At 36.9% G+C, this 18,376-nt stretch overlaps 1 protein-coding gene across 1 annotated transcript in view; it reads left to right on the top strand.

Moving 5' to 3' along the window:
* Window positions 1-692: 692 nt before the first annotated feature.
* Window positions 693-18,376, top strand: part of LOC137404211 (uncharacterized) — a 44,587-nt gene continuing 26,903 nt past the window's right edge. The window contains exons 1-9 of the mRNA XM_068090372.1: window positions 693-795; window positions 1,060-1,171; window positions 2,240-2,297; window positions 2,473-2,853; window positions 4,708-4,811; window positions 6,265-6,355; window positions 9,461-9,550; window positions 9,715-9,872; window positions 13,369-13,529. Coding sequence (XP_067946473.1) covers window positions 693-795; window positions 1,060-1,171; window positions 2,240-2,297; window positions 2,473-2,853; window positions 4,708-4,811; window positions 6,265-6,355; window positions 9,461-9,550; window positions 9,715-9,872; window positions 13,369-13,529 — 1,258 coding nt within the window. The remainder of the gene's footprint in view (window positions 796-1,059; window positions 1,172-2,239; window positions 2,298-2,472; window positions 2,854-4,707; window positions 4,812-6,264; window positions 6,356-9,460; window positions 9,551-9,714; window positions 9,873-13,368; window positions 13,530-18,376) is intronic.

The raw sequence follows: 18,376 nt of genomic DNA, 5'->3' as shown, positions 1-18,376 counted from the left end.
ACAACTAGTGGTAAGCTCGGCGCTGCTCGGGACTATGTTCATTCTCAATCAGATAGGCTGCAGGTCAGCATTTAAGAAGTTGGTTTTACGGAACCAAACAGAGTTTTGAAACCAAATATTTTTAGTGACCTTGCAGATGCAAGGTCACTATATAGCATATACATTGGAAGTTTGGATGGATTTGGACAATAAGTAGAGTTTATTAATATGTATATATGATATGATACGATAGAATGCAAAGTAAATTTTTTTTTGTATATGCATGACCTGCTCATGATACCAGTATTTATTGGAAATTGTTTGTTATGGTAGATAAAAATATTACAAAATTGCTCACTGACAATTTACAATCAATTTTGACAAAAACTCAATGTTTTAAAAGGCAAACCAAAATAGTTAGTATCCTTCAAAATGGAGCAGATGCGTGAGAAGTTTGGATGAAATTCCAAAAATGTGGAAATGGATAGTATTTACGCAGACTAACAGACGTGGGCACACCTAAGTGGGATTGATTAATACAGATGCTCATCGATAAAGTAGAAAGCAGGTTTTGATCAGTATTGATATAACTCCTGACTTTAACTAAGTCTTTGTTTGTGTGATATTTGTTATTATATTTTATATATATAGTATATATACAATATCTTATATTGTTATTTGTGTTTATGCAGAGGAGTTTAACATCTGCGATCATGGGGGACTCTGGTCCGGTAGAAGGACGGAGAAAACCACTCAGTGTATACGACAAAATTGATCAGCGAAATGCCAGGGAATCAAACACTGGTGATTTTAAAAGTGTGTTTTGTGCTGTTCTACTCTGTATTTAGTAAGACTGCATGATTTTGGTAGTTCACAAACAGCCTTAGTATGGCTGGAGCAAAGGCTAAATGTCATGCTTGTTGTATGAATTAAAGATGATCTTGCACAAAATTTCAGTAGCGTTAACCAGAAAGTAGGAATATCAGTATTTATCTATTATTTGTGATTGTGTTTAATGCCTGAGGTGATTTGACTGCCAGGATGTTTCAAGATTAAAAATTTCACCTGGAATATTTGTAGCTGGCAGCACCCCTAGTCAACCTATTATTATACTTGAAGAGGACTCGAGTGAAAGTGAAGGGGAGGCTGACCCTCCAAAACAGCAATATACATTCATCCCTCCTTGGAGAAGGTTTGCTGTTCATGTCATTAGTGCACACAGTTCACCTTTTATATTAGCCCATACAGTTTAACAGTTTTGTGGTCCCTCGCGTATGACTGTTAATCGCGGATCCGCGCACCCCCGACGTCGCTAAAAGAGAAAGTCCGTGAAATAAAACCATTAACTTCATAACTAATAAAATCACTGTTTCTTTGATAACATTTTCGTCCTTTTTTGTGAGTCCATTAGACAATTGTGAAGGTCAAGGGCATTTGAGAGACATGCTGAAGGGTGTCACAGAGACTTTGCGCCAGTACACTTGAAAAAATGTAACAGGAAAACTGAACCGCGATTACTGCTTTCACGATGACAGGATCTCACTGAGCCAGAGTATGAGAGGATCTCACTGGGTCAGAGTATGAGAAGATTTCACTGGGTCGGAGTATGAGATGATCTCGCTGGGCCAGAGTATGAGAGGATCTCACTGGGTCAGAGTATGAGAAGATTTCACTGGGTCGGAGTATGAGATGATCTCGCTGGGCCAGAGTATGAGAGGATCTCTCTGGGCCAGAGTATGAGAAGATCTCACTGGGCCAGAGTATGAGAGGATGTCACTGAGCCAGAGTATGAGAGGATCTCACTGAGCCAGAGTATAAGAAGATCTCACTGAGCCAGAGTATGAGAGGATCTCACTGGGCCAGAGTATGAGAGGATTTCACTGGGCCAGAGTATGAGAGGATCGCACTGGGCCAGAGTATGTGAGGATCTCACTAAGCCAGAGTATGAGAAGATCTCACTGGGCCAGAGTATGAGAGGATCTCACTGGGCCAGAGTATGAGAGGATCTCACTGGGCCCGAGTATGAGAGGAATTTATGTATTTCAGGTGTTTAGTTTTTTATTTTCTTGAGTTTTTAATAAAAAAAATTTTTCCGTCACGTACTGAAGCCGCTCAAGCTGAACCCCGAAGTAGTAAGAGATTACTGTGTATGCTTAGTACAGTTGATATCTTAGTAAGCTTACAGGAGTCACTCCCATAATGTAAACCTCTTATAATGTAAACCTCTTATAACTTAATATGAAGGTGCATGTCATTAAAGGTCTGGTGGACAGGAAGAATCGCGGCCAGAAGGAAAATCTGATCAGAGGCCCAGCAAGGTACGCCTTCTTCTTTCATCTTCCATTCTTGTTTGTTTATTTTCTGTTCACTTTCGTTCTTGTCTGTTGCTAACAATTTCTAGCATGTGATTGCAGACAGCAGGCTGTCACCTCATGTCTCGTGACAATTTATAAACACGCAACTGTGATCTGAGGCTACACTTTGTTGTTGTAGGCTAGCAGCTCATCAGATGAGTTGTTGATAGTAGAGGAGCAAGATACGGGCTGTTTCACCCAATCTTACCATATTCCATCAGATGTTCATAAGAGGAAATCGTCTCTCATCGGTTTGAATAAGTTCTCTTCTACGCACTGTAATGGCTCTAAAAGTATAGAGGACTCCACAGGGTCACAGAGCTCAATAGGTTCACAAAGCTATACAGGTACTCATGGTTCCGCAAGCTCTAAAGGCTCAATAGGTGCTCTTAGTTTTACCAGTGATCAAATTTATACGGATTCACAAGTTTCTACCGAGACAAGACTGCTCAGAGACAGATCACAAGTATTCCCAACCAGACAGAGGAGCTCTGGCAGCGTCAGCGATAAGGAGAACATGGTAAGGACTACTGTATTACTTTCATTATGTTGTTGAGAATGAATATTTAGTATAACTGTTTCTAGTTTGTTGTTCTTGGTTTTAAATCAGTCTATTATCAGTGTACTTGCTGTTTGAAAAAGGGCTGATTTGATGTTTAAAGATTGTTGCTTCCACTATTTAAAAAATTGTGCATTATTTTGGAAAGATTGGCATACAGTGCGCCCTCAGGATACGATTACCCTGATATACGACTTTTTCACCTTACAAATTGGAACATGATAATTTTTTCACCTCACCATACAAATCTTATTTCACTATACAAATTCAACAAAATTATAGCCCGAGTTCAAATTTGGCAGTCAGTGTGCTTATTACGCACCTCAAACTAACAAAGACGCCAAAATGCTTTTCGCCGAAAACATTTTCACCATGCCCGAAAGAGACATGAAGACCGATTTCGCTCAATTCAGCAATTATTATGTGTAAAAGGGTAATATTTTCCCTTTAAAACCAGTTCCTGCAATTCCTTCAAACAGAAGGGCAGTGGTCAGACAACCTCCCTTAACCTGCTAACAAAAGTCCACTTCATTACAAAAACCGCATCGTTTGGGCTTTTATGCCGAATTAGGTTGAAAGGGTTTTAATAAGATCGACTAAAATTATACTGAAAACGGAGCCAGAAATTAATACGTGTTATGGTTTTAGGGATAAAAAGCCGAACTTCAGTGAAATATTTAAAAATACATACTTAAACTTAGTTTCAAGTGTGTGCTTAGCGAGCTATACTTATATTTTCGGCGTTGATGCCACAATACTTCGGTGATTGTCGATGATAACCATGTTCACACTATCACATACCCATCTGCGTTTGCATCAGGAAATACTCCGTGACGCGGCGTTTTCATTTATCATTTTAAATTATTGCGAAGAACCCTCTTTGTTTTTGCATACTATAACAACGGACATTGCGTACGGAACAAAACTAGTCCCGCAGCGACTATAGTAAACGGATATGAATGAATCACTCTATCCGTGACCGCGAATTACCATCACCGAAATGGTTCAAATTTGAAAGGCAGTCGTCGATGCTCGACGAAATATCGGGAAAGTTTGACAGCTTAAAACTTTTCCGACGTGTCAGCGATGCTTACTCGATGCCATCGGTTCACGGTTCAAATAATCGACGAAGAACATCGAAGGGAAAACGCTAACAAACGACGATATAGTGTGAACTGGCCTTTAAAGTGAATTCAAAGTTTATTTTATATGTACTTCTGTCTTGAAGGTAAGAACTGTCTACGCACTACACAGCACATTGCAGCGTTACATTGTAATGCAGATCATAACCAATAAATACACTAAATATACCAAAGGTTGTGTAGGTAACTATAGTTACTAGGGTTGCTAGTAACTAGTTACACACTAGTTGTTACTAATGTTTAATATGTACAGTACTGTATAAAGTTTGGATGATTTTTATCAGGGATGTTTGCATTATATAATTACTATGGTTTTCATACCCCTACATACGGTTTTTTCACCAGACGACGCCAATCCTGGAACGGATCCACATTGTATCCTAAGGTCGCGCTTTACTCGTTTTTTAGAAGTTAGTATAATTGTGGTTTAAAGATTAGTGTGTTTGTCTTTTAAATATTGGCGTATTTGTCTTAAATATTAGCATGTGTCCAGAAGTTATGGATTTCCTTTGGTATACGAATCAGTTGGCGGACTTGAAGGTAGAAGATATAGGTGTGATCAATGTTAATCAATTCCTTTCAGCTTGAATTGTTTCCATTCTTCTTCGTATTATTCTTTCTGCCACCAATTATTAGTTGCTAGTAGTACTTTGCTTGTTTCCTGTTCATTCAGAGTTTTGACTCTGATCAACCAACTGAAGGGAGGAAGTCAGGGCTGTCTGGGTTGTCCAATCATCTGCAGGCTCTAAAAGTCAACTCATTCGCTAACTGCACAAGGTGAGTCAGCTCATTGGCTAACTGCACAAGGTGAGTCAGCTCATTGGCTAACTGCACAAGGTGATTCAGCTCATTGGCTAACTGCACAAGGTAAGTCAGCTCATTGGCTAACTGCACAAGGTGAGTCAGCTCATTGGCTAACTGCACAAGGTAAGTCAGCTCATTGGCTAACTGCACAAGGTGAGTCAGCTCATTGGCTAACTGCACAAGGTGAGTCAGCTCATTGGCTAACTGCACAAGGTTAGTCAGCTCATTGGCTAACTGCACAAGGTTAGTCAGCTCATTGGCTAACTGCACAAGGTGAGTCAGCTCATTGGCTAACTGCACAAGGTGAGTCAGTTGTCAATATTGATCGTCTTCTCCGTTTACTGATGCAAAAACAGAAATGAAGGAAACTAGTCAATGATGAGTTATATTCTATGAGATTGACCTTGACATTAAGTGTACTATTAGCATTACTCTCTATGTGCATCTGCTACCTTATAAGGTCTTGAGACTTACCTAGAATTACTAATATACTTTTACGGCATATTTTTTGTTGTATTTTTGTTTAACATATAACTACGGTTACCATTCTAACATTCAAACTTCATGTCGTAAGAAAAGTGTTTTGTACAGTTCAAATAAATTAAGAGAAAACATACAATAACTGTAAATGTATTTAAATGTTAAATAATTAGCGGGTAATGGCAAAATAGTTTTGCTACAATGAAAAATGATTTGTTACGATTAATATGAACTTAGAAAACAAAATAAAAAGCATGAATAATTATATATTGAATCAATAATAAGAATGACTACATACACGTGTGTGTATAGAAAAGGTTATTGTTGCAGAAGCAGCTCATTGTATTCAAACTTTCAATGGACGATACCGGTACAAACCTATAGCAGTGAAGCACATGAGGGTATTATTTTGGTACTTTGTAGATTTAGCTATCATCCTTAGTTGAAATCGCAAATGTGTGTAACTTGGTGTGTAATGGTACATTTGAAAATTACAGATTAAAAATAGATAATTGGCTTTGAAATGACTTAAAAAAATTCCAAAAGAAAAACAAACTCAAAAAGTATTATTATTATTAATTAATAATATAAGTGCATATTTAGTTTGTAACTTGCAATCCGTGATAATGATAAATTAAGAGTCAAACACGATAAAAATGGCTTAGCCTAGTGGTTATGTTTGTTGAACTGTGAGTTGAAAGTCGGGAGTTCAAATCCTCAGTGAGGCAGATTTTTCCTCACTGAAACTTAATCTCTAAAACTGGGCAGACAAATGTTATTATATTTATAATACTTACAATCGTATTTATATGAGTGTAAGTATATATGTATATATTTAAAATGTCATACAAACAATGACAGACACTCATATTTATATGTAAAAATTATAGATGACTGATATACTCCGTAGATTTCAGTAATTCTCCAACATTCTGTCTCTTCTTAGTCTCAAGAAACCTTCACCCACGAAAAAAGAAACTAGGAACATAGCAGTTCAAACAACAACCTCTCGTAAAGATGAAGACTCGAAGGCTCAGGTACACAGGCTTCTGTATTCCATCTAACTTAACCATCCGATTGGTTATTGCTAATAAGTATATAATATTATTGGTTGTTGCTATATACAAGATATTGACTTCTTCTATTGAACAACATTCTTGCCTACCGCTAAGTGCTAGCCATTAAAAAATGTTTGTGGCTCTGGTAGTACTGGCTTCATTTGAAATATTTGTTTAAAGTAGATGGGACAATGGCAAGTCTTGGCGTTCTGCAAAATTTATCAAAGGGAGACAACTTTACTTTGATCACGAGTAATTTCTTGTAAAACAATTTATAATCGTTTGGTGCACGAGTATTAATGCATGGCAAATGCGAAGTCTTATGTCTATAGTCGACTGACTGAATGCTTGATAGCCTGGACGACGCCGTCTTCCGTTGTCTGAGATATTGAAGAACTTTGCTTAACTCTTTCACCACCAAATTAGTTTTTTTTTACCAGGACATGATTAAATGTTCAATGAAACCTAATATTTAGCGTTGGCATTAATTTCAAACCACAAGATTTATGAAAAAGATTTTGCTATCTAATTAATCAACATAAAACTTAACGCTGGCTGATGCCATCTAAACAAGGCTAGATATAAATGTGTTGCTAGATGAGCTCAGGTACTTTTGTGTTCCTACTAAGTAGTAATAAGTGAGTAACTAGTGAGCCATAACAAGCATGTTCCGAGTCAGATGAGTTATCACTGTTATTATAGCTTGTGACATTAATATTATTATTAAGAATAGAATAATCATCGTCACTCATGCTATAACTCAATAGATAATCACCAGGAGTCCATTGATTTACAATCTGGGAAGTCTCGGTTAGCTGTAATGTGTCTGACACGGATGGCCATTGCTTAAAAAAAGTCGCCATTAAATTTTCACCCTTTTTGCAAACTGAAACTTGGAATGACATGTAAACATGACATGTAACTTAGACATGTAAACATCTAACATTTTAACGGTCAACTCATTACGTACCACGAGCCGTGTAGTATGGCTCAGCACAGCGTTTGCGTATGACCAAGAGCTGCGTGATGCGGCTTTAGTAAAATGCTTTTGATTGGTGAATAGTTAATTAACCTATCGTGTGTATACATATATGAAAGAAAACAACCTGCCAGCTGTTTTAAGCCAATGGCAAGCGTACTTGCAGCCCATTATAAGCCGAGTTTCACATTGTAACAATTTTAAATTCTTTCGCAGTTTTTTCTTTGCACAGACCAACTGTGTCAGGCGCGTTTCAGCTACCACGGCTTCACAAATCATTGGTCTATGGATTTCTGATGATTATCTATTGAGTTATAGTACTAGTGACAGAGATTGTTTTATTTCTAACAGTACTAATAATAATACCAGAACTAATAATCATAGTGATAACTCGTCTGACTTGGAGCTCAAGTCGTTACTCAAGTCATTACTGGATTAGTTACTCAAGTCGTTACTCAAGTCGTTACTCAAGTCGTTACTCAAGTCGTTACTCAAGTCGTTACTCAAGTCGTTACTCAAGTCATTACTCAAATCATTACTCAAGTCATTACTGGAGTGATACTCAAATTGTTAGTCAAGTCGTTACTCAAGTCTTTACTCAAATTGAAACGCAGGTGAAAGTTTGTTTTTATGGAACATGTAAAACAGCTCAAGACAACTCCCAGTGTTTTGGTTGCACTAAAATATACAACAAGCTTAATCTTTCGTTCTATATTTTGTTTTCTTTATTGTGTATATATAAATAAATAATAATAATAAATATATATATATTAAATATATATATATTTAATATCTTACAATATTTTGTTTTACTTGAAATTTTGCATAGTTTGCAATTAGCAAGCAGGGTCATCATTCATCAACATTCCAATGTTTTATCCGGCAAAGAGCAGAGCAAGGGAGGCAATTCCATAAATGGTTTTGGTGTAAAGAAGTTATTGCTTTGCAAAGTTGTTAAGATCTCTGTGTCTATTACTAAGTTGAAGGTTATCCCAGCCATGCATTGTCACTTCTGCTTTCAAGTCCTTTTAAGATTTATGTTCTCTCTTCGCTTAGATCGCAGAAGAAAAACTAGCCCAGAGGTGTATTTTTATAGCCTATAATAAAATGCAGCAGCGAGAATATCTGGCAACCATCTCCACGTTGTCAATAGCCAATAGTCATATTTATTTATTATACAGGGCTCGTTTACTAACACCTAATTTGTGCTAAAATTAATATTTCCAAATCACTGGATACATTGGGTCGTTGCTGTGGTGGCAGTAACACTGGACACATTGGGTAGTTACTGTGATGGCATTAACTATTCTGAGAGGAGCTTTGACTGCAGAAGTAATATGTATGTCACATATTCTATAAATATTAAATATGAGCGATTTCATATTGTCCAACCTGATAGTCCCATAATAATGGTCTATATGAACTCGGCTGTAAGATGACACATGACAGCCTCCATGACTATAAAATCAACCAAATTGAAAGGCAAACTAGTTAATACATTACACTGCCGCTATAGCAACCTGTGTTAGCTAGCAATGGCGTCCTTATGAACTTTTTGTCTGTCATTGTCTCACGAGACTTGCAGCGCATCAAAAATAGCGTTCCAATTTCACTGAGCTGCGCCACTGGATTGAAAAAAACAAAGCAGTTGATACTTGGTTTAATTGATTGATATTAGGTTTTGTCTGACTTGTGATGGATTTTTGCTAAAAAGACAACCGATTATAATTGGAAATTTCGGATAGTTGTATGAGCAAAGAATAATTTCCAATGCAAAATTTGGAGTTATCTTCTACTACTACTTTATGGTACTTTTCTTTTTTTCACTCTTGTTTCTCAGCATTTCTGTTCTTCTTTGCTCACATTGCCAAGTTGCTATTTACTAGCCTGTCTTCCTTCACTTCAACTGTTGTTTTTTTCTGAGATAGTTCTGGATTCAACATTTTAGTGACATCTCACGCTATTAGAAGCAAAAGAAGTTTTTAAAATTTATTATAGCTTGTGTTTACACCTACATTTTATGTCTGCGGGACATACCTCTCTAATTTATTACTTGCCCCGCGTGTAACACACACAATTCAAATGTGAGCACTTGGTTTCTTTAGGTGGCAGCAGACACAAACCAAAATATCGTTAAAGTGAATGGCAGACCTTACACAGTGCTCAATCTCCTCGGTAAAGGAGGCTCTTCAAAGGTGAGATATAGAGTTGATTGCTGTGTGGAGATCAGTGTACATTTTCTGACATCGGGGTACTTGACAAGGCCTATATGTCTCTACTTGATGTCTCTACTTGATGTCTCTACTTGATGTCTCTACTTGATGTCTCTACTTGATGTCTCTACTTGATGTCTCTACAGGTTGAACAAGTCTTTGACTTCGAGAGGTCACAGCGGTTGGCACTCAAGACGGTAAATCTCGTCGGGCAACAACCACAGACAGTTCTTGGTTTCAAAAAGGAGATAGAGATGCTGAAAAAGCTGGAGTTTAGCGAGAGGGTCATAACCTTGGTAGACTAGTAAGTAGCTGTCTCTCTTTGTCACTACTACTAGAATAGTAATCGTCACAAAAAACAGTGGATTTGTAAGTATCCCTCTTTATACATAGCTCAATAGATAGTGGTCACCGTCAATCATAGCTCATTAGGTTGTGGTCTGTATTAGTCATATTTTACAAACTAGTTAGTAGTTGTCTGTCTCTGGTAATCAATAGAACAAAATGCATTGCAGTTTTTATAAGGCTCTATGAATTCTATTGGTATGGATGGGTTTTATCTACTATCATGATGCCTGCTAAAGGTGGGCTCATCTCATCTATGATTTTGATGTCCAACATTGATTTTCAAAACATTGCATCCAAATGCCGCTTTCTTGTCTATTTTAGGTAGTTGCCTTTCCTTGCTGTTGTAGAGAAGAAAACTTTGCCAACATCGTAGTGTTTCCGTCACTCAGTATTACGTTCTCAGCCATAAACATATTTGTTATAAACAATGAAGGCGATAAGAGCTCTCGAGGAGTCGTCTTACTTTTCGTCGAGATAATTCAATTTGAGGAAAAAATAGTTGAGTAGTGGAGTGATTCACCTCTGTGCAACCTGAGCCTAGGGCTAATCTCATCGTTTTACTGACGCCCGTGGGAATTTCTGTATCTCAATACGATAACATGTTTTCATGCCGCTCTTGTAATTGTACTTTATTTGAATTGGCACCTGCTGGCCTTTATTGTTACACCCTTTTTACTGGTCAGTATTGCATAAGCTTTCTGTTTTGGCTCGGGTATTTTTATGATTTGAGTGATAACAGTGTCTGCTATCTTGTAAGCCGATCCTTTAGCACTCGTGTGGGCAAACAAGCTGAGAACATTTGCTCTATTCAATCTATACTTCCTTGTTTGCTCTAAAACTAAATTTTCTGTTGGTCACAAGATGATAACCTGTTTCTCAGATGCGCTCACGTATTTGCTGTGTTTATGGCGGGTTGGGCGGAAAAACAGAACATAAGGCGTTGACGTAAGCGCTGACCTACTTTTACTGGTCAGAACCGGCTGGGTGCGAAGCATAAACAACTCAGAACGATATTCGAACAAAGAAAAGCGAACTGTTTACTTTTTCCTTAACGCCGAAACTTAGCCGGTGTCACCTGAGGTCACATGTCACCTGAAGTCACATGTCCAAACTCAGTGCAAAGAAAGGTAATTTTTCCGGTAGACTTAGTGCATGATAATGAAGACGAGTAGAGTTTAACCTTGACTTTCTAGGTTATTCTATTTTGATATTTGCTTTGTATGTCAAAACCATTGTATGCCAGAGCACATGTTCATATAAGAACACATAGAATTTTGTTTTAATCCATTACAAAGCCAAAAACAATAAATACTCCAAGTGATTACTTATAACATGAAAAAAAATTACATAGTATAAAACAATGTGCAAAACTAAATGCACAAATTGTAGTTTAAATGTAAGAAACTAGGTAATAATTCATAAACAGGTTTTTGTTTCATCCCCTTCACGGGGAAATTGTGAGTTAAGATACAGCCTTGTGTAGCGATGCAGAAGACAGGGTGTGTAGGTAGAGGTGAGAATAGAGATATGGAGTCAGTCCAGATAAGTTTTACGTTAAATTTATTTTAATTTCGTTTTCAATTATACTGTTTTGATTTTTTTCTGGTTTAGTGTTTTTATTTCGCATTTGCCTCGCTTCCACTTTTACACTTTTAGCCGGTTCTTTTAAAACTTTTTCGAACTGATTCTACGACAAAGTTCAAGTGATGCTGTTCCCGTAAGCAGCCTCTCGCGTACTCGACTACCTAGCAGCTGATAAAATAAAATATATGCTCATAATTTAGTATTTAAAATTTATTTTTCTTGGAACACTCATATGACTTGGTATAATTTATGGCTATCGACTAAATTTACAATAAGTAACAATGGTGTAAATGAGAGTGTTGGTTTTCCATCAAAGTAGTCCGGTTTATTTTGCACACGACTGTATCTTACTACGCAAACACTGTTGGATTGAAAGATAGCAGTGCTGTACAGTCACCCCACCTCTTGCATATTTCATAGAGAGATGTCTTACGTGTTTCATAGAGAGATCTCTTACGTGTTTCATAGAGAGATTTTTACAGGTTTAATAGAGAGATGTTTTACGTATTTCATAGAGAGATGTCTTACGTGTTTCATAGAGAGATTTCTTACAGGTTTAATAGAGAGATGTCTTACACGTTTCATAGAGAGATGTCTTATGTTTTTCATAGAGAGATTTCTTGCGTGTTTCATAGAGAGATGTCTTACGTGTTTCATAGAGAGATGTCTTACGCGTTTCATAGAGAGATGTAAAGAGAAGTGCAAATAATGAAGCAATCAAAAAGTAGTCAATAAGAAGAGTTTAGATTAGAGAAATGGAAGTGTAGGCTGAGCAATGAATATGTTCAGAGTTCGATTAAGTGATGGTCTGACTCAAACTAGTTAAAATTAAACCTAGCTTAACGTAATCCTTAACGTAATGGTTTTATTATTTTTATACTTTGTGTCCGTTTATGTTTTTAATCCCACGACCAAACACGAGCGAAGCGATTGTGTGGGAGCTTTATGATAAATGCATATGCGCACACAACTCCTGAAAGATTATCCGTCAACCGCCGTAACCAAACCCTTGTATCGAAATCCCATCAAAAAATTTAACCATTTTGGTGTAGAGTCGTTTAAGTATAATAATGATACAAAACACATATACACATATTTAAATATGTTACCGAGTCTTTGAAAAGTTTCTGTTATTATTTTTTAAAGATTTTGTTGATACTACTGCTGTGCCCAAATCGCGGTACTGCCAAGCCGTTTTTAATATCTGCAAAATTAAGTAATAGGCCTACATTTTCTTATAGATATACATCTATCTCTATGAAAACCAGCTGAAATGTGTTAGATTTTTAAATTCAGCATAATATTTTAGATATAACTACAGAAATCTAAATAAATATCACAACTTCTTGATATTGGTTGCTATGACCAATGATATACAGCCCCCAGCCTGTGTATATTACACAGCAGCTTGCCATTTTACTTATAATATTGCATTTCTCCCATTGCAGGGGAGAGATATAAACATATAATCTTTTCCTTTTATTATTGCTGTTTGTTGTACATAATAATACCCAGTACATTACAGCTACCATTGCAGTTCTCCTATTGCACTGCAGTGCCATTTGACTGCTAATATTGCATTTCTCAACCGGCAGTACCCGTTCTTTTTCCATTATGACTTTGGTCGTGGGCTGTATGACAGGGGAATTTCTAGTTAATTTTTTGCCGATATGTCTTGAGAAGCTATTAAGATGTTGAGAAATACTTTGGGTGTTGAATCAAATTTTACATCATATGTTAAAACGTTCGTATGTTGGAACATTTGTATGTTAAAGCTATCGTGATCTGTTGTACATGTAACTTGTCTCTAAAAGTCATACAATCCCATAACAGTAGGTTTTCATGTACATAATTGCGTCTATTTGTAGTGAACAGAGCTCAGAGCATTTATACTTACTGCTGGAATGTGGAGATACGGACCTGGCTGTCTACTTAAAGAAGAAACTTCAGGATAATAGTCTGCACCGAATGCAGAGATGCATATTCTGGTATGACATGCTACGGGCAGTGCAGGTGCTACATGATCAAGGTATGTCTAGTAACTCGGTATTATATGTGCTATTTGAACATGGTAGCCTTTATATAACATATGACAAGTTGTGCAGGTGCTACTCAAACTCGGTAGGAATAGCATGTCATTCGGCATGCGCTGCAGGTGCCAGATCAACAGGCCAGGCTTAGCAGGCAGTGCAACCAGAGTAAGCTGCGCATTGAATGTTTTTGACAAGGTTGGACAACTCTTTGATATGCATAATGTCCGTGCTTATGATATCGTATTGCCTCGCTGAAAGAGATCCCTCACTTGCTACTATCATTATCAAGATTGATTCAGAGGTCGTTGACAGGTGATGCTGACGAGCGGCAGCATCAACCTGTGTCTATAAACTTAGCAGGTGTCACCGGAGGGTCACATGTCCTGACTCAGCGTAAAGTCAGGTAATTTTTACGGTTGATCTTAGTGCATGATAATGCAGACCAGTAGAGTTAAACCTTGACCTTCCAGGTTATCTTATTTTAGAAGGGAAACTTTAGTGGGGTACGCTGTACTCAAAAGGAGTACACCGTACTGTAGAGGGATACACCATACTCGAAAGGGGTACATTGCGCTCTAGAGGGATATACCGCACTCAAGAGCTGCACTTGCACTATTAGATGCGACATCACATAAACTAGATGATGTATTTATAAATATCAAATCACTATATGAGAGGTACACGGATGCATTTATATGCCTGATACATAGTACTGTATATAAATCTCAAGTTATATTTGTAAGGCAAGGAGGGTTATAATATTTCTTGCATAATCTTTTCAACACATTTCATCTTTCTGCCATTTTCTGGATGTCTTCGGTAAGTTTTTTTAAAGCGTTGCTTCCAGTGTGCAAGCAGGACCAAACAGGAAAACAGGGATGGCTATCTTTGGCTTATAGGAACTCACCATCATAGTATACCATCAAATGGGGCTTTCTTGTGGGTGCCTCTATATTGTGGGTGCCTCTATGTTGTGGGTGCCTCTATGTTGTGATGCCTCTATGTTGTGATGCCTCTATGTTGTGGGTGCCTCTATGTTGTGATGCCTCTATGTTGTGATGCCTCTATGTTGTGATGCCTCTATGTTGTGATGCCTCTATGTTGTGATGCCTCTATGTTGTGATGCCTCTATGTTGTGATGCCTCTATGTTGTGATGCCTCTATGCTGTGATGCCTCTATGTTGTGATGCCTCTATGTTGTGATGGACTCAATCCTTTGCTGTTTCTATTAGATTGTTCCCTAACATTCTTATAGATCATTCATTGTTTTTTATCTTCGTTTGCTTGAAATTCCTTTACGCTGTGGAAATTCTCCGAAGTTATACTTATTTGGTGTTTGCTTTTCTATTTTGCTGTCAATGCTGTCTCTATGGAAAATAACATTTTCTCTCTGATTAAAAGTTTCCTACCATAAATTCCGGCGCATAAATCGGAAATCGAACTCCAATTTTCCAGTTTAAAAATTCATCCTCGACTTGTATGGCAGTTATTTTTTTCATTAAACAAATTTTAGTGAATTCAGATTCGAGAAAATCATAGCATATCAAAATCACATAATATGACATGTAGGAATTTATTTATAAGATAGTAAAATATTATATAATAGTAAAGTCCAGCTAAATATGAGATAAATCAAGAGTCCCATTCTTCACCATTCAATTTCTCGTCGCTAGGAATTTCTTCAGGAACAATGTGTTTTTTTAATCTAATGCTTTTTGTAGTAGGCCCATTCGCTGATCCACACTTTGATAATCCATTTGACTCATCGACTATCTATCGTTCATCCATCTTTTTCTGATAAGCGAATCACAATCCTGGCCTAACTCAGTCTTGCAACAGACTTGCGCTTTTCTTTTAAATATTATCATAGGTGGGACCAGAGACCATCATAGGTGGGAGGCAGACCAATACTACGATAAAGTGTTGTTTTTGTGCCCTGCAGTCTTCACCAGAAAAGTCTTTTCTCGTTCTTTTATTAATTGTTGTATTGCCGACGATACCTAACAACATGGTGGTTTTCTGCAGTTGATTTTTGAATGCCATCTTCTTAGTTACGCATATCCGGCTTCTAATGCCAACTGAAATACTCCCATCAAGCGATTTGAGCCAGAGAAGGGAATGACATATACGACAGGTACTTGCCAAAACTAGGATTTTTAAACCAAACTTATAAAGCTTGACTTTTACGCCACGTCGACATGTACTCCGGAATTTACGATATCTTCTCATGAGTAGGAGACTTAGTGTGATCCTCTCCGGCTGGCTAGTCTGTACTTGCCTGCATTTGGATTGCCTCTCGATTGAAGTTTATTAGACATGTATGATGTCATAAGAGCTGTTCAATTCTTGTGCAACATCCTCTTGAGAAGTTCTCTTATTACCGTTAGCAAGCCTCTTGGGTGATTCATCCACTTCACTCACGTAGACCTCTTTGCTCTGCTTGGTTGGTGGTCATTATTCGCTGCTCTTCTGCCCGTTTGTGTGCATATTCTTAAATAACGCACACCGTATTGACCTAAAATTTTCCCTCTAACATTTAGCAAACTGATGATTCAACATTCCTTCTATGAGAGCAGTTTTTTTATCAATCATATCAAACACCTTGAAAGAACTTTACTCTGCTAATGAGAAATTGTCTGCTCTTTATAGTTGAAAATTAAGTCAGGTTTTACAAGGAATTACTTGCACACATAGTCTCACATTCTAGTCACAATTAACTAGACTTTTACCAGTTCTAGTATATAATGTACAACTAAGTGTATGCGCATTCAGCGTAATTCTACGACCTTGAAAGGTCAAGGAATTTCACCAAAATGTTCAACGGCGTTACAAATTGGGTTAGTGCCCAGCTTCAATCACTTTTAATGAAAACAAACGAAAGGCAATGATGACATTTCTCAGGTTTGTAGTTGCTACTAATGAGAATTAGTAGAGAATGCTACTACTAGAGAATGCTCTAATTTGTCGCCAATATATGTTGAAAGCTTATCTTGGAAATCATGTGAGAGCATGACATGATCACTTATGGTATGTTAACAAATCATACAAGAGTATAAAAGCAGTAGATCAATTCAATAATCATACAAATCTGGTTTTTTAATCCCAGTTCCATTTTGCTGATGCTTGACAGATGTGTTTGGAGTCGTGTCTCCTGTGAGATCTGCATAGATGTGCTTTGTGCAATCGGCGGTTATTATATTTGTAACCACTTTCTTCTTCCTAGATTCTAATAATCTTTAACCAATGAGTCATGAATTGATACTCTAAAAGCTTGCTCTCTGTGATAAAAGGGCATGAATTAACCCCAAGTAAACCAAGCAAGGACAGGAACCCAATTAAAATGTGTGTAGATGTATAGGAGGGGTGCTTAGGCTAATCAGGAAGATGGGAGTTCATAGAGTGAAAATGTTGGAGTTGCTCGCAGTTGGGTTTTTATTTGTTGTTATTGTTGTCAAAACATTCCAGCATTATAGAAAAAGGTAACGTCATGCAGTCGTGTAAGAAATATTTACAATTTTTACAGCCCGACAACCTTATTGATAGGAGGAAAAACAACGCAATATATTTTTATTATCGCCAAAGCTCTGGCATGTTGGTAGACATACCAGAGCTTTGATGATAATAGGTTACATAACAGATCAGTTAAGTAGTGCAGGCAGCATTCTAGTGCTGCCATTTATCTTGGCAGCCAAATTGGTTCTGTTTGGATAAGGATGTTCGCATTTTCACAAGAGAAGACAACACCTTTAAAATGCTATGTTTGTGCTGATTGTTGGCTGAGTAATTCTTCAAACAAATGTTTTGTATTAAACAGTCTAGCAGTAAATACGGTGGGGCAAAATATTTTTTAACCAAAACCATGTCCTTTATAGACAAAGAGGAGACGATTACCAGAAATCTGTATAATTTTGATTCTTAATATCACTGGCTAACATCAAATGTAAACAAATCACTTTTTTATACAAGTGCATTTTTTATGAGTTTGCAAGTCACTTTGTTACAAATATGTACAATTTAATTAGGTCAGCTGTCCTACTATAGGATTGATCGGTCACATGATCTCGTTGACTTAGTTCATCGAGAGTTGTCATATCAGCAAACTTTAGTAAATCGTCGATTATCTGATAGCCTTCTCAGCCTGCTTGTTGGAGTAGTGACCATTTTATACAAGGTCGTATTACCCTTCTATATAAGAAAAGGTCTTTCTCTTCATTCGCAGGATAGAAACTTGTGTTAAATCCTACAGCCATACTAGAATAGGCTTGTAATCAATCGTCACTTACTAATCTATGTACCAACAGATACATATATATACCTTTATGTATATTATATATTATTTTTATATTTAAAAAATATAGGTGTGTACATGTATTCATTCATAGTAAATATTAGACAATACTTACTATAATTATCGATATAAGTTTGTGTATGTTGTTTATGTATATTTATATGGCATATTATGTATGGCATATACATGTACATGTATATAAATTTATGTATATTGTGTTATGTATTATATTTGCTTATAATATGTTTATATAGATTCCCTAAACAAATGCATAATATAATGCATGTTATAATACAAGAAATATAACAGAAACCAAAGAAGCTGTTGTTAAAGGTTGACTTGCAACAAAATTCACATTACAGTTATTTGGTATCAAAATATTCACCATGTCTTACTCTGTTGTGTTGTAGGTGCCAAATATGTGGAAACGTGATTACAAGCTCTTAAAAGCTCAAAAACGAAAAGCCGCCATAGATTTGAATCTCTTTATTTCTCTGACGTAGTCATTACAGTTTGGTTATCGTCTTGTCCTTCGAGCTAAGGTTAAAAAATTAA

Source organism: Watersipora subatra, chromosome 9 (assembly GCF_963576615.1).
Source record: "Watersipora subatra chromosome 9, tzWatSuba1.1, whole genome shotgun sequence".
In the NCBI taxonomy this organism is placed as follows: Eukaryota; Metazoa; Bryozoa; class Gymnolaemata; order Cheilostomatida; family Watersiporidae; genus Watersipora; species Watersipora subatra.
Note: the sequence above shows the minus strand (reverse complement) of the source record. Positions and strands in the feature narration are given on the sequence as shown.